This window comes from Polyodon spathula, chromosome 2 (genome assembly GCF_017654505.1).
Source record: "Polyodon spathula isolate WHYD16114869_AA chromosome 2, ASM1765450v1, whole genome shotgun sequence".
Classification (NCBI taxonomy): Eukaryota; Metazoa; Chordata; class Actinopteri; order Acipenseriformes; family Polyodontidae; genus Polyodon; species Polyodon spathula.
Window position 1 is genome coordinate 69310218 of NC_054535.1, and position 16303 is coordinate 69326520.

The 16303-nt window shown below is 40.9% G+C and overlaps 1 protein-coding gene across 8 annotated transcripts in view; it reads left to right on the forward strand.

Moving 5' to 3' along the window:
- Positions 1-16303, forward strand: part of epg5 (ectopic P-granules autophagy protein 5 homolog (C. elegans)) — a 55002-nt gene that overhangs the window by 6741 nt on the left and 31958 nt on the right. For 6 of the 8 annotated variants that reach the window (XM_041227534.1, XM_041227584.1, XM_041227556.1 and 3 more), the window contains exons 7-19: positions 1365-1438; positions 1878-1983; positions 2362-2476; positions 3042-3192; positions 6029-6193; positions 8658-8818; positions 9027-9181; positions 9856-9996; positions 10731-10895; positions 12884-13006; positions 13384-13646; positions 13971-14111; positions 14948-15092. In XM_041227534.1, coding sequence (XP_041083468.1) covers positions 1365-1438; positions 1878-1983; positions 2362-2476; positions 3042-3192; positions 6029-6193; positions 8658-8818; positions 9027-9181; positions 9856-9996; positions 10731-10895; positions 12884-13006; positions 13384-13646; positions 13971-14111; positions 14948-15092 — 1905 coding nt within the window. The remainder of the gene's footprint in view (positions 1-1364; positions 1439-1877; positions 1984-2361; positions 2477-3041; positions 3193-6028; positions 6194-8657; positions 8819-9026; positions 9182-9855; positions 9997-10730; positions 10896-12883; positions 13007-13383; positions 13647-13970; positions 14112-14947; positions 15093-16303) is intronic. The other 2 variants (XM_041227565.1, XM_041227592.1) reach the window with 1 other exon arrangement.

The following is a 16303-nucleotide window of genomic DNA, read 5'->3' on the forward strand; positions in this document are numbered from 1 at the left end:
CCACATATTCTCAATTGGATTGAGGTCAGGGCTTTGACTGGGCCACTCCAAGACATTGACCTTTCTGTTTTTAAACCACTCCAGTGTGGCTTTGGCTGTATATTTGGGGTCATTGTCCTGCTGGAAGATGAATCTTCTCCATAGGCCCAGGTCTCTTGCAGACTTCTGCATGTTTTCCTCCAGGATTTCTCTGTACTTTGCTGCATCCATTTTGCCCTCTATCTTCACTAGCTTTCCAGGCCCTGATGCAGAGAAGCATCCCCATAGCATGATGCTGCCACCACCATGCTTCATGGTAGGGATGGTGTCCTCAGGATGATGTGCAGTGTTAGGCTTGCACCAAACATAGCGTTTGTCATTAAGGCCAAAAAGTTCTATTTTGGTCTCATCAGACCATAGAATCTTCTTCTGCTTGGTCAGAGTCTCCCGCATGCCTTCAGGCAAACTCTAGCCGAGTTGATGTGAGTTTCTTTCATCAATGGCTTTCTTTTTGCCACTGTCCCATAAAGGCCAGTTTTGTGAAGCACATGGGCTATTGTTGCCGTATGCACAGTGTCTCCCAGCTCAGCCCTGGAAGACTGTAACTCCTTTGGAGTTTCCGTAGGCCTCCCTGAATAGTTCCTTCTCGCCCCGTATACTCAGTTTTTGAGGACGGCCTGTTCTAGACAGATTCACAGTTGTGCCATATTCTCTCCATTTCTTAATAATGGACTTTACTGTGCTCCGGAGGATATTCAGTGCTTTGGGAATGTCCTTATAGCCTACCCCTGATTCGTACTTTTGAAGAACCTTATTCCGGATTTGCTTTGAATGACCCTTTGTCTTCATGATGTCATTTTTGTTAGGAAATGTACTAACCAACTGTGGGACCTCCCAGAGACATGTGTTTTTAACCTGAAATCATGTGAAACACCTTGATTGCACACAGGTGGACTCCACTCAACTAATTATGTGACTTCTAAAGACAATTGGTTGCACCAGAGATTATTTAGGTGTGTCATAGCAAAGAGAGTGAATACTTATGCAATCCAATTATTTTCTGTTTTATATTTGTAATTAACTTAGAACAATTTGTAGATTTTATTTTTCACTTTGACATAATGGACTTTGTTGTGTTGATCAGTGGCAAAAACTAATTAAATCCATTTTGATTCCATGTTGTAACACAATAAAATGTGGAAAAGTCCAAGGGGGGTGAATACTTTTGAGAGCCACTGTAATAGATAACAGGTCTTCTTCTGATTAGGTACTATAATAGTTTCAAGAAGGGTCTGACACTTCCTTGAAACTTTAGCTCTGTTCCTCTTTTATGCAGTAATGAAGGTCTTTACTATCAATGGCAGATAATGACGATGTCTTTCCAGATTAAAGTCCTGGATAGTCCCTCCGGAGTTTACCATTTCATGCAGGCGTTGGCCATACTCGTGTCACCAGTCAGGTAAGGGAAGTGCTCATTGCTTGTCTTTCTGTCTGTTTCATAGAGTCCTTTAATAATAACCAACCCTGAATAGGATTTCCCAAAAAAGCAAATTATTCAAAAAAGTTTCCTGTTCCAATATGTATACTTCTTACATGGTGGCCTCTGAAGAATAAGGTGCTCTCTGAACAAATGTTTTATTCCATCTGTTTTTTGCATTTGTCTAATTTATTGATTTTCACATTTTTTTAATTAGTTAAACATAGTGTAGTTGCCATTTTAGCTTGCAGTTGGTGTTCACTAATGGACTATTTAGACTGTGTTATAATATGTACTTAAAAACAGCCTAATGATACATACCAGTTGTTTCCAGGGAATTTACCAGATACGAATAAAACAGTAGAATATTCAAAGGTCCACTCAAGGATATATCCCCAAGTTTTCAGCGTGTCCCCTTTAGGACTCGTGCTGGTTATCTGTGCCACATGAAGCCCAGTGAGAAGAAGAGCAGCAGCTCTGGAAAAGAATCTGGGAACTGGACTCTTGTGGATGAAGGAGGAGAGGAGGTGATAATGATGATTAGCATGCTCTCCTGTTAATCTGCTAGGCTTGCCTAACAAGCAAAGATGGACATTCAACACTGACTTTGAAATCTGTCTGCAGCCAAAGCAGCTGTGGTGGTAAAAACCAAAAGAGTACAAAAGTTTTGGGATTAAAAGCTAATATTACAGTGTTTACAGCAGTATTAGAGCAATCATAGGAAAATATTTAGCAACAATAGCTAACCTACAACTGTAATGCTGCGGTGTACTCTTTAGTAATCAGATCAAGCAAAGTCTATGTGACCATAAATTTTGCTTTATTATATTTCTATATACCAGTAGCAAAATAGAGAACCTTTGTATCACAGAACCTCCCCATCACAATGAACTGTTCCTTATTAGGATGAAGACCCTGAGACTAGCTGGCTGCTGCTTTCAGAAGAGGACCTGATTGCCCTTTTCTCTCAGTTTCCATTTGATGAGCTTTTCAAACATTTATTAGGGATAAACTTGAAAGGTAAGTTGCCTTTGGTTCTTTTAAAGCAGAGTATGTTTCCCTCATTCCATCAGTCCATCAGTCAGCATTAAAGATCAGAGAATCCTGATGATGGATATAAGACTACGGTAGCTGCAAGCCCCACCTTGCCGTAGTTTGTCAATGTCTGCTATTTAATCATCTCATTGCCAGCAGTGTTTTGCTACTGCGTCAGCACTGAATACTGACTGAAGTTACTAAAGAATGTAAGGGTTTCAGTTTCATTTTCCAAACAGAAGGCAGCTATTCTGTCCTTCACTGTAATAAAAGCCCCTCATCTCTCAAACTTTCCCCTGTAATGTCCATTTCTGTATCACATCTGATGCAATGCTTAGCAACCAGCTTCATTATTATTTTTTTAAATCCAGCCTCACAAGATATAATTTTTCATATGCAGTACATGTGTTGCCAGACAAGAAAACAATAATTGTGTTATGTACAAGAAACTGAATGTAGTTACATAAATAAAAGAGCTTTCCTCATTTAAAAAATGATTGGGCATTACAGGGTTAAATGCCGCCTCTTCCTTATACTGTATACTGACCAGGTCCTTACCAGCCTCAGGCGACAACCAGCCAGAAGATGATGAAGGTTTTTGCTTTCGCTACTTCATTGGTTGAACTGTTAGCCATCGGCTTGGAAACCTACAACAGGTCCCGATACAGGCAGTTTGTGAAGCGCATTGGACACATGATCAGGTGAGTAGGATAGCCCTTGTTGTGGTTACCGGTGTCAAGGGAAATAAGTTAGCCATGAAATAAGTTAGCGTTTTTGTCTTTTTGAGCCTTTCTACGCATTTGCGAATCTTAGAGCTTAAAGGCAAGGTTAAGCCGTCGAATTTCTGTCTGTGTACTTTTATTCAGAGCAGATTGCTATTACGATGTTTCCAATGTGTCTAGTAAATTGTTTTACTCTTAATGTTGTCAGGATCTGTATTAAAAGCTACAGTATATGTGGTAAACATCGGAAGCACGTCGTTGTAATATTAATAACATGTTTTTCATATTATTATTTAAGAATAGGTTAATTTTAGGCAACGTAGTTTATAAAGTTTACATTTAATCGCTGGCTACTTTTATATTATAGGTTTTCTACGTGTGTACTTGCAATATATTTGCAAGTATTAGCGTAAGAGAAATAAATATAATGCATGCATTATTTTATATATGGGTTATGACAAACTGAAATAATTTATCATTTGTCGTATGATATATTTTTATATGCAATTATATTTGTGTTTAAAGTGAAATAACTGTTTCTAATATGACATATTATCTATTATTTAATAATAGGTGTTAAGTTTAATTCCCAGTTTACATAGACGTGACAAACTCTCACCAGAGTTGTCGTTTTAAATTTGTAATCGCCACGGATATTTATAGAGAGAAGTAAATACATGTATAATTTCTAAGTGTTGACATACCTTATCAGAAACCATTATGCATTTGTCTTGCTATTTATTTTGTCGTGCAATTATACACTGAGTGTACAAAACATTAGGAACACCTGCTGTTTCCACGAAATAGACTGACAAGGTGAATCCAGGTGAAAGCTATGATCCCTTATTGATGTAACCTGTTAACTCCACTTCAATCAGTGTAGATGAAGGGGAGACAGGTTACAGAAGGATTTTTAAGCCTTGACACAACTGAGACATGGATTGTGTATGTGTGCCATTCAAAGGGTAAATGGGCAAGACAAAAGATTTAAGTGCCTTTTGAACGGGGTATAGTAGTAGGTGCCAGGCGCGCCAGGTTTGAGTGTGTCAAGAACTGCAATGCTGCTGGGTTTTTCATGCTCAACAGTTTCCCGTGTGTATCAAGGATGGTCCACCACCCAAAGGACATCCAGCCAACGGCAGGCCAGTGGTCGAAAAAGGCTCATTGATGAAAGAGGCCAAAGGAGGCTGACACAAATTATGCAGAGCAACAGACGGGCTACAGTTAGTCAACTGACAGTCCTGTACAACACTGGTGCCGAAAGACCCATAAAAGAATGCACTACTCGTCGTACCTTGACACGAATGGGGTATGGCAGCCGACGACCTTTCAGAGTTCCACTTCTTTCAGCAAAAAACAAGAAACTGCGGTTGCAGTGGGCCAAGGAACGAGAACACTGGACACTGGAGGATAGGAAAAACATTGCCTAGTCTGATGAATTTCCGGTTCCTGCTGTTTCACGCTGATGGGAGGACTAGGGTATGGAGAAAACCACATGAGTACATGCATCCATCATGCTGCGTGTCAACATTGCAGGCTGGTGGTGGTGGTGTGATGGTGTGGGGTGTGTTTTCATGGGCACACATTGGGCCCATTGATAAAAGTGGAGCAACGTTTGAATGCCACAGGATATCTGAACATCATTGCCAATCAGGTGCATCATGGAAGCAGTATATCCATCTGCTAATGGATTTTTTCAGCAGGATAATGCCCCCTGCCACAAGGCTAGGATTGTCCAGGAATGGTTCCGCGAACATGACAGTGAATTCAGCTTACTGCAGTGACCTGCCCAGTCACCAGATCTCAATCCAATTGAGTATCTGTGGGATGAAATGGAACGAGCTATTCGGAGTGGAGCCACTAACAGCCAACTTGACACAACTGTGGGAAGCTTTGGAGTCAACATGGGCCAGCATCCCTGTGGAACGCTTTCGACACCTTGTAGAGTCCATGCCCCGACGAATTGAGCCTGTTCGTCGAAGGTGTTCCTAATGTTTTGTACATTCAGTGTATACAGCGTTCATAAGACAGTGTTGCAAGCTTTGAGCCAGTTTTGAAATGCCGGTCAAGTATCAGACACTTATCTCACAATCAGACGCTTAATTTGTATAGATAGTTTTAAGAATGAAAAATGTGATATATAATAAGTATGAAATAAAACTCATTAATAGCATATTGTAATACAGTCAGGACGATTCCATGTTTAAATTATTGAGAACAGACATTTTTGCTGCTTAAATGTGTTTGGCCAAAAACATGTGTGTGTGCATATATACACACACAGGAACTTCATGGAAGTTACCAAAGAAAAAATCGCCTCTGGCTGGACCTGCATCTACCAAACTGCTCTGTCCGTTGGTTCAGACAGAGGGGGCTTAGGTGGCTTTTTTTTTTTTTTTTTGGTATGCAATGAATGCTGTATGATAACTACATTATATTCATGAGATCTTTATATTTGATTAATACGCTCTGGTGTAAAACATAATTAAAACAAATCAGATAATGTTAAGAGCAAGTTCTCACACAGTTTCACATAATAATCTATAAATAAAAAGTATAACCTGTGATATGACATTTTACAAACGTTTTGCAAACGCTAACTTATTTCACGGCTAACTTATTTCCTGCAACACCGGCATCAAGGTAGAGTTATTGTAAGGATTAATGATTCTGTTGTTTTGCACAAGGTGGTGCATGTCCAGTTTTTATAGTATTTTCTTCCCAGTGCCTCACATAATACCATCTCATTCAAGTGCCACAGATCCAGTATTTAGTGGTTTGCAGTAACCAGTTTTTCTGGGCCCCACTCAAACAGGATGACACTGTGCTATGTGAGTGACCACTGGGCTCAATACATCAGCATCACTGGGTTGAGCAGGACCCCAGTGCAGGAGCAGGAGTCTTTCTCCAGGGAGAAGCTGCAGGTGGAATTTGATGAGCTGTTCATGAGAGCCGTGCTGCATGTACTGAAGGCAAAAAGGTAGGTGAAGCCCAGTTTCATGTTCATGGCAGCAAAAGTAAACCAAATACTGTAAGAGAGCTTGTCATACTGAGGAAGAGGCTGCATGAAGTGTATACAGTGCTTATAGTAAGTATTCACCCTACCCCCCCCCCCCCCCCTCTCCCTTTGGGCGTTTTCACAGTTGGTTGTGTTACAACCTGAAATCTTGGTGCCTTTAATGGGATTTTTTTTCCTTTTGATTAACACAACACTTTGAAGAGGCAAGAGAATTTTTATTGTGAAACAACAGTTAATGAAAAAAAAACAAAACAAAAAAAAAATTGAAATGTCTTAGTTAGATAAGTATTCACCCCCTGAGTCAGTACTTGGTAGAAACATCTTTGGCAGCAATTACAGCTGTGAGTTTTTTGGGGTAAGTCTCTACCAGGTTTGCACATCTGGATCGTGCAATATTCGCCCATTCTTCTTGGCAAAATTGTTCAAGCTCTGTCAAGTTGAATGGGGATTGTTGGTGTACTTGGGGTTATTGTCCTGCTGAAAGGTGAATCTCCATCCCAGTTTTAGGTCTTTTGCAGACTGAAGCAGGTTTACCTCAAGGATTTGCCTGTATTTAACTCCATCCATTTTGCCCTCTACCCTGACAAGCTTCCCAGTCCCTGTCAATGAAAAGCATCCCCATAGCATGATTTTAATGTTCTGTGTTAACTCTGGAGGAAACACCCCATTGACTATCTGCTCCATATTTCAGAATCATCTGAATGTGTTCATCTTTGCTTCAGGACATTTCACACCTGAAAAAAATAGAGAAACAACCAGTCTTAACTGTTATGCCTCTGATGCCTGACTTGCAGGACTGCCTGTGTAGTTTACAGTGGCAATGTACAGTGTCGAGAAAGTTTGTGAACCCCTTAGGATTTTCACATATTTCAAACCTAAAATGTTAGTAGATCTTAATCTAAGTCCTAATAATAGATAAAGCTAACCTGATTAAACAAATGGCACAAAAACATGATACTTTTTCAACATTTATTTATCCACAAATAATTCAACATTCAATATCCATGTGTGAAAAGGTATGTGTGTGAACCTTTAGATGCAATAACTGGTGGCACCCCCTTGAGCAACAATGACTTCAACTAAGCGTTTCCTGTAACTATTGGCAGGCTCTCACATCGGTTTTCAGGAATTATGGCCCATTCCTCCTTACAGAACTGCTTCAACTCTGTGACATTTGAGGGCTTCCTTGCATGGACAGCGCGCTTCAGGTCCTGCACAACATTTCAATGGGGTTTAGGTCTGGACTTTGACTAGGCCTTTCTAAAACGCGGAATTTCTTTGCAGCCATTCTTTTGTAGAGATGTTGTTTAGGATCATTGTCTTTCTGCATGACCCACTTTCAGTTCAGCTTCAGCTCACGGACTGGTGGCCTGACATTCTCCTCTAGAATCTTCTGATACAATGCAGAATTCATGGTTGTGTCAATGATGGCAAGCCATCCGGGTCCTTAGGCAGCAAAGCAGCCCCAAACCATCACACTCCCACCACTATGCTTGCAGTTGGGATGAGACTCTTCTGTTCGAACGCAGTGTTTAGTTTTCGCCAAACATAATGATTCTCATTGAGGCCAAGTTCTACCTCGTCTCTCCAGAGAACATTGTTCCAGAAGTCTTGTGGATCAATGTTCTTTTTAGAGAGCAGAGGTTTTCTCCTGGCTATCCTTGCATGAACACCATTCTTGTTCAGTCTTTTTCTGATAGTTGAGTCATGAACACTCACATTAGCCAAGGCGAGAGTGGCCTGCAAATCCTTGGATGTTTTTCTGGGGTTCTGTGTGACTTCCTTGGTAACTTTCCAGTTTGTTCTTGGAGAGATTTTGGTAGGATGATCGCTCCTGGGTAGAGTGACTGTGGTCTTGAAATTTCTCCATTTGTAGACTGTATGTTTGACAGTGGATTGGTGGAGCCCCAAATTCTTAGAAAAGGTTTTGTAACCATTTCTAGACTGATGTGCATCAATAACTGTTTTTCTGAGGTCCTCAGAGATTTCTTTTGATTGTGGCATGACGTGTTTCCACATACCTGTATGGTGAAAACCAAACTCACAAACTTTCTGATCTTTATATAGGGTGGGGCCTCCCAAACTCACCCCTGAAGATCTACCTAATTATTTAAACACCTGACTCTAATTATCCCCTTAATTGAGCTGATAAAACCAGGGGTTCACTTCCTTTTTCATATACCCTGAATCTTAATTACTCATTGTTTGTCTAATTCATCCATCATTTTGTTTAAAAAGACACAGATTATTTAATATAAACCATATTTGATATTTAAGAAAAGGTTTTGATTCAAGAAGGCTATCATGGTAAAACTATGGAATTTCCATAATTATCATTGGGGTTCACAAACTTTTTCTCGCCACTGTATGTGACATTCCATACATTGTGTTTCTGTGGTTTGCTTTATTTTCAACTTGTTCCTAGCAGGCTGGGGATTTGGCTCTTCATGTCAGAAATGCCCTACGGAACCCTTTCCAGTGCCATGCTCTGGAAGATCTTCTACATCATGCAGTGCACCGAGAGCGAAGGCCTGGACAGGCATAGTGCAAACCTGAACCCTGATGACTGCGTCAGCAAACTGAAAGGTGAGCTCTGGGAGAGTATGCAAAGAAGATCCTTAACCAATTACAAAACTGTTTGTATCAGTGTAGAGCAGAAGTATGCAATCTTCCATGCTTATATATTGTATTTCCAGTGCTTTCAGTGAGGAATGAGGTGTTGTGCTTGCATGTGCTGTACCAGAGGTTGAACCAGGTGTTGCAGAGGTCTCCAGAGATTTGTTTGTCATTTCAGACCCGGAGCACCAGGGGAAGTTTGAGCGCTGGCTGGTGGAAATTAACAGCTCAGATGGGATCTGCCTGCTCACCACCTTCGCTCACATGGCCCAGCCGAAACGGGCCGACGGAGACCCGGAGTTTGTCAGAACTGTAGTGCTGGAGATATACGAGGTACCAGGGACCTAAAGAGATCTGTTTACTTTTACCTGTACAAAGACATAGACACGTTCACACAGGGATTGCAGTCACTTTTCTTACCTTTTAATTTGATGTATTACATAATAATGCAGGTTATTACTGGTCGTGCTTGGCTAGTGCTGTAAGTCTTCACGTTAACTGAGGCAATCCAAGTATTTTAAATGCAGCGCTATAGGTGAAATGCTGCATTCTGTTAACTTTGCTGTTGGTCATGGTCCCTGCAATTTTTCATTTATAGGGTTGTCTTTCAGATATCTGTGTATTTCAAACTGAAGTGTGAAAAACAGACAAAGATAATGTCTGTGCTGATATCTTTTGAAAACAAACCCTGACAGCCCATGAGCATTGCACTTTTTAACTGAAGACGAAAAATTAAAAACTGCTGCTACAACCGTGATTAATTTTTTAATATTGTTTTAATTAAATTATACCAAATCCCATTTTTATTTACAATGAAGGGAACACATAATATGTTTTCATTAAAAGTATTTGGGCTCACAGTATGTTCCCTTCATACTCGACATAATCTGCCTTCAATGAAATACCTTCTGTGTTTATCTCTAATTTTTCTCCTTATGAAAACAAATAATTTACTCTTTAAAAATCAGCCCCATTTTCAAAGCTATTTGTCGTCTCTCGTTGCCCAGGTGTCTTATGTAAGCTTCTCCACAAGAGAGACCTTCTCCAAGGTGGGCCGGGAGCTGCTTGCTGCCATAGCGACGTCTCACCCTCATATCATCTCTGTGCTGCTGTGGCGGCTCCAGGAGACCATTGACAGGGTGGGAATGGTGAGTATCGTGGAGTTTCAGAAACAGGATGGAGCTCCATTAGGTGTAGTGAAGAATTGGAGCAAACCAGAAATTGTCCAAAGTGATGCTAGAAGCACTGCTCTTCTGTGTCAGAAAAAAAGATTCATATTTCATACCTGTTACATGTTATTAGGGTTATTGGTGAGTGTGGCATATTATTATATACTCGCACAGGATGATTAGAAAGTAAGTTACCACATCAACACACCATATCATTGATGTGGTAAACTTACTTGCTAATCACCTTGTATATAACCATAGTTGTTTTTATTGTGTATATCTCCAATCAAATCTAGCTTTTAATTTAAAAACAAATTATTCCACACACACAGTATGGTTATAAATATGTAGAATACTGCATATCTGTACCCTTTATAAATTGTGTACAATAGCAGTAAATTGTATTGTAAAATGGCAAATTTACAGAAAGTCAACCATCACTTTCTGTGTAATTGACTGTGTGTTTAGCATTTAATTGTAGATGGAATAGGATGTATTTAGCCTGCATGTTCGTTTTACAACAGTTGAAAATGTAATGCAAAATTCAGTACATTTACCGCTTGGCTAACAAATAAAGGAATACATTCTAAATTATTAACACCCATAGTGTTAATACACCTGTAAGAAACATGCTCAAGGCTACCTTCGTAAGGAAGTGCTCCCTGTTGTTGTTTGTAAATGGATAGTGCTGCAGCGCCTCTCTCTTCTGCCAGGTGTCCCTTTACCTGTTCAAGGAGCTGCCTCTACACCTCTGGAGACCTGCAGCTGCTGAGATTGCAGTGATCCGGGACTGGCTGCTGAGCTACAGCCTGCCTGCCGTGGAAAACAAGCTGGCCTGCATCATCTTGGAGGGGCTGAACTGGGGCTTTTGTGGGCAGGTAGGATTTTTAACATTGAGCAAACTTGCTGCCCAGTTATTATGGTTAAATGCACAGGGAATACAGTACCGAGAAAAAGTTTGTGAACCCCAATGATAATTATGGAAATTTTACCATGATAGCCTTCTTGAATCAAAACCAGTCTTTTCTTAAATATCCAACATCGTTTATATTAAACAATTCCATGTCTTTTGAAACAAAATGATGTATGAATTAGACAAACAGTGAGTAATTAAGATTCAGAGTATGTGAAAAAGTAAGTGAACCCCTGGTTTTATCGGCTCAATTAAGGGGATAATTAGAATCGGGTGTTTAAATAATTAGGTAGATCTTCAGGAGCGAGTTTGGGAGGCCCCACCCTATTTAAAGATCAGAAACTTTGTGAGTTTGGTCTTCACCATGCAGGTGTGTGGAAACACGTCATGCCACATCAAAAGGAATCTCTGAGGACCTCAGAAAAACTGTTATTGATGCTCATCAGTCTAAAAAGGGGTACAGAACCATTTCTAAGGATTTGGGGCTCCATCAATCCACTGTCAGACAGAAATGAAGAAAGTTTAAGAACACAGTCACTCTACCTAGGAGCAGTCGTCCTACCAAAATCTCTCCAAGAACAAACCGGAAAATCATCAAGGAAGTCACAAAGAACCCCAGAGAACTTTTTGGCCTCAATGAGAAACATTATATTTTGCGAAAACCAAACCCTGTGTTCAAACAGAAGACCCTCATCCCAACCGTCAAGCATGGTGGTGGGAGTATGTTGGTTTGGGGCTGCTTTGCTGCGTCAGGACCTGGACGGCTTGCCATCATTGACACCACAATGAATTCTGCATTGTATCAGAAGATTCTAGAGGAGAATGTCAGGCCACCCATCCGTGAGCTGAAGCTGAACCAAAAGTGGGTCATGCAGCAAGACAATGATCCTAAACATACAAGCAGATCTACAAAAGAATGGCTGCTGAAGAAGAAATTCCACGTTTTAGAATAGCCAAGTCAAAGTCCGGACCTAAACCCCATCGAAATGTTGTGGGAGGACCTGAAGCGAGCTGCCCATGCAAGGAAGCCCTCAAATGTCACCAAGTTGAAGCAGTTCTGTAAGGAGAAATGGGCCAGAATTCCTCAAAACCAATGTGAGAGACTGACCAACAGTTACAGGAAATGCTTAGTTGAAGTCATTGCTGCTCAAGGGGGTGCCACCAGTTACTGAATCTAAAGGTTTACATACTTTTTCAAACAATTTTCAGTCATTTGTGGATGAATAAATGTTGAAAAAGTATCATGTTTTTGTGACATTTGTTTAATCAGGTTATAGTAATAGAACTTAGATTAAGATCTAGTAACATTTTAGGTTTGAAATATGTGAAAATCCTAAGGGGTTCACAAACTTTTTCTCAGCACTGTACATTGTTTTGTTATTCATTATGTTTTTAAAATCAGAAAACAAATGGACAGAGTTCGAAAGAATCAATGCTTCTGGTTTCAGACTTTTTGCTGACTGCATTACCTTTTTTTTATATACTAAATATTTGTTTTCCTTCAAACTGTGTTTCTGCTAAAGACTTGTATTCCCTAAAATACTGCAGCTGAAATATGCACTTTAAGCAGATTGTTTTGCAAATTCATACCTACATGTATGCCATTATGCTGGGTTGTGCATGACTGTATGTTGTTTTGATAATGTAGACCATTGTCAGATTAGAATGACAATGATTTCAACCAGGGCCTCTGGAGGTGAAAGGCATACAAGAGGCTAGTGAATGTACCTGCTTCTCCACTTTGCCCAGAGCAATTCATGTTCTGCTTGAGGTTTCAGGCCACACTGTGCAGTAGTCCTAGTCACCCATTCTCTTCCAAGTCTGATGGAGATGGAGTGAGCTAGTGACCTGTTCAGGGAATGAGCGCTGCATACACTACACACGCACACACACACACACACACACACATACATACATATATATTCTTTGAGTGTTATACTGTGTGTCCTCTAGAGCGGAGCCCTGTTCCTGGACCCCTCACTGCACACTGAAGTGGCCCTGTTGGTGGTGGAAGCCTATCAGAAATACCTCACTGACAAACCCTATGGAGGGATCATCTCTGAGAGCATCAAACAGGTATCCTTTTAAAATTAATTATATTGTTGATTCTTTCTTTAGTGAAGTACAATAAAAACCCTCCCTGTTACCAGACTCAAATGAAGACCAGCACACCATTAAAAGTCTGTTTCTGTTAAGACCATCTTTTTTATTATAAGTGAGAGAATCTATATATTGGATCACTTATATGTCTGTTTATCCAGCTATCTGTCACTCTTACATCTAAGCAATATGTGAATTCATAATGATACAGTATATACTACCCAGGTAAGAGTCAGCTAGCATTGGTCACCCAGAAGAAACAAGTTTACAGGATGTGGAAGTGCAAATTAGCCAACAGTCACAAGCAGGATTACTTTCCAAACAGACTTACTGTTATCTCTGTCTCCGTGCAGGTCTCCTACCTGGCTAGTGTGGTGCGCCTGGGTCAGACCCTGGAGAGCTCCTTTAACCAGTGGGCCTGGGATCTGGTGCTGCGACTGAAGCTGCACTCTAATGACCGCTGCCCCCAGGACGCCTGGTCACCCGCCCCCTCCACCATCACACCGGTGCCTGAGATCTCAGAGACGCCCACACTGCACCCTGTGCTGAAGGCAGTGAAGGCTGGCATACCCATCGGTTGCTATCTTGCCATAGCCATGACGACCACTGGGCACAGGTAAGAGGGCCCAAGTTCAGGTTCTTTGCAGTGTCCACCGATAAGCTGAAAAGTGAAAATATCTCTTAAAGGTGGCTCTCTGAGTGTACAATATCTGCATTGGGATATGTGTTTCTACCAACAGCAAGAGTTTGTATTTGTTCATTGTGTTTAATAAAGCTGGCTGTACAGTTAGGTATATTACAATAATATCAACAGAGGTATATCTTTGTTTGTATTTTTGTATTGTTTGCTTTGTACCTTCTGTATGCTAAATAACGTGCTGCACTGCAGATGTTTGCTTGTCTGCTCTCTTTCTTGAGCTGTCTCTGTGTTCCTCTGCAGTCTGGAGAAGCTCTGCTGTGATGGTGTGGCCCTGTTGAACATGCTGGTTCAGTCTCGGTACCTGCGGGCTGTGGTACATGTCTTGCAAGTGGTCCTACCCCTTGTGTACCCTTGCCAGTACTACCTGCTCAAGAACGAACAGTTAAGGGACACCTCTCCTTACCTTTGGTTTACCTTCTGGACAATGTTGGAGAAGAATACACATACACTCATAGGGTTTGAAAGTCACACTATAGTGGGATGTTTCAGAACAAACCTACATTAAGTATATTATTCAAATGATTCCAGGGGTTTGAACAGTCAAGCCCTCTGTTAAATAAAATGTTCCTTTCCAATATCAGCCTTTGAGAAACTCCAGTGTAAAACTGAGATTGAGAGTTATGCTGTGAAGATACAGTAAGTGCACATTTAGCTGGGGCCGGATTGCTAACATTTCTGGCACCTGGTCATTTTTAATAATATACCTAAACAACAAGAGTTCTGAAACCCAGGACCGGGTGCAGGACTTGTTTGTGTTTCTAACCCTGCAAGCAGTTTACTTAATATGGTGCTCTCTAATGAACACCAAAATAACTGGTTTTAATGGCCTTGGTAGTGATCTAGTATAGCTAGATACAAATCTGAATGTTACGGACTCAAAACCGGAAACTCATAAACTTGCTCAATTGCTTTAAGCATTGTTTAAAGGAGTAAATATATCCCCCATCTGGGAAAATAAAACAGTTGGATTAATTTACTGGGAGCAATATTGCCATTTCAGATTAAATATATAGTGTAGTATGTAACAAATATGTACTAGAATATTTTTTTTTCTCCAATGTAAGTAGTTGATGCATTATTTGGTAAAATTACGTTGACTTGACATTTGAATTGCTTACAGTAATCATGCAACTTAAAATCTTAAACACTGATCCTGTGAAAGATAACATTAGACAAAAAGGTTATCCTCATGTATTAATGAACCATGTGTTGTATAGGTTCATGAACTCCATTCAGCTGTTCCTGCAGTTGGACAGTGGGACTCCACAAGGAATGGCCCAGCAGGTCACTCAGAAGGTCACCCAGCATCTCACAGGGGCCAGCTATGGAGAGAATGTCAAGCTGTTGAACAGTGTCATCCAGGTACTGTACCATGGTTCATCATGCACAGGAAAGCATGCAATTGTGTTTGCTTAAATACATCAGAGTGCAACCCCTTGTTATGGCCATAAAATATTTAAAAAAGCGTGTATATTTCAATATACGACTGGTTAACCTACTTGAGGGTCGGGAAGGCGACGATCCCTTGCGGTACCTTCAGAAAATGCTTCCTCGATGGATCCCCAGTCTCTCTACATCTCTTTCGGGTAGTATTGAGTTGGACAGGGCCCATCGCATTTACAGTGGCACCCCATCTGGATCGGCTAGGCCTCACGTCCTGAATTTCAAACTTCTCCGCTACACTGACCGGCAGTACATACAACAGGGAGCTCGTAAAGCCCAACCGATAGAAGTTGATGGTCATCGCCTTAGTTTATTCGTGGATTATTGTCAACAAACAGCTTCGAAAGGCAAGGCTTTTTCAGAACCAGGCTCTGTCGAGAAGGCAGTGATAATTTTCTCAATTGTACTGCGGTGCTCAAGGTCTTGCGTGGTGCTGAAAAGTTTTCCTTCGAGTCCCCCTCTGAAGTGGAGTCCTTCCTGGCTCGCCTAGCTTCCCCACGCCCCGGAGGAGCTGAGATCACTGCAGTATGACCAAGTCCAGATGGATGACAGCCATGCCCAGGACACATAGAAAGCTGTTACTCGGTTAAGATAGAACGGGACACTGTCTTTGATAAGTTGACACTTGTTTTGCTTTTCAGTTTCTAATGTTAGATATGCGTTGGGGAGGGGGTAGTTAATGGGATATTTTTATATAATTTTTTGTATTATGGGGGGTGTAGGAGGGTCAATGTTCAACATCACTGTGTGTCGCCACGGAGCTATATTGTTGGGATGGGAGGGATTAAGGGGAGTTGTGTTCTTTATCATCCTCTTCTGGGGTTCATGGGGGGACATTGCTCTTTTTTGGTGGCAGCCTATGGGGGGGGAGGGCGTATTGTTGAGGACCCTAGCTGTGTTTTTTTTTTTTCTTTTCTAGCTATTCTCACGCGATGGTGTTTGTCGTTGGTCTTTTCATAGGAATGGAATGTCATGTTTGTGTGCTTTTTTATTTTTAAATGTATTTCCTGTGCATGTCTGTATACATTAAGCATCCATTATCTTGCTCATATTTCTCTGATGCTTGAGCTTCCCTCTGATGCTTATGATTAATAATGTTAGGAAGATTAAACTGTTGTCCTGGAATGTGC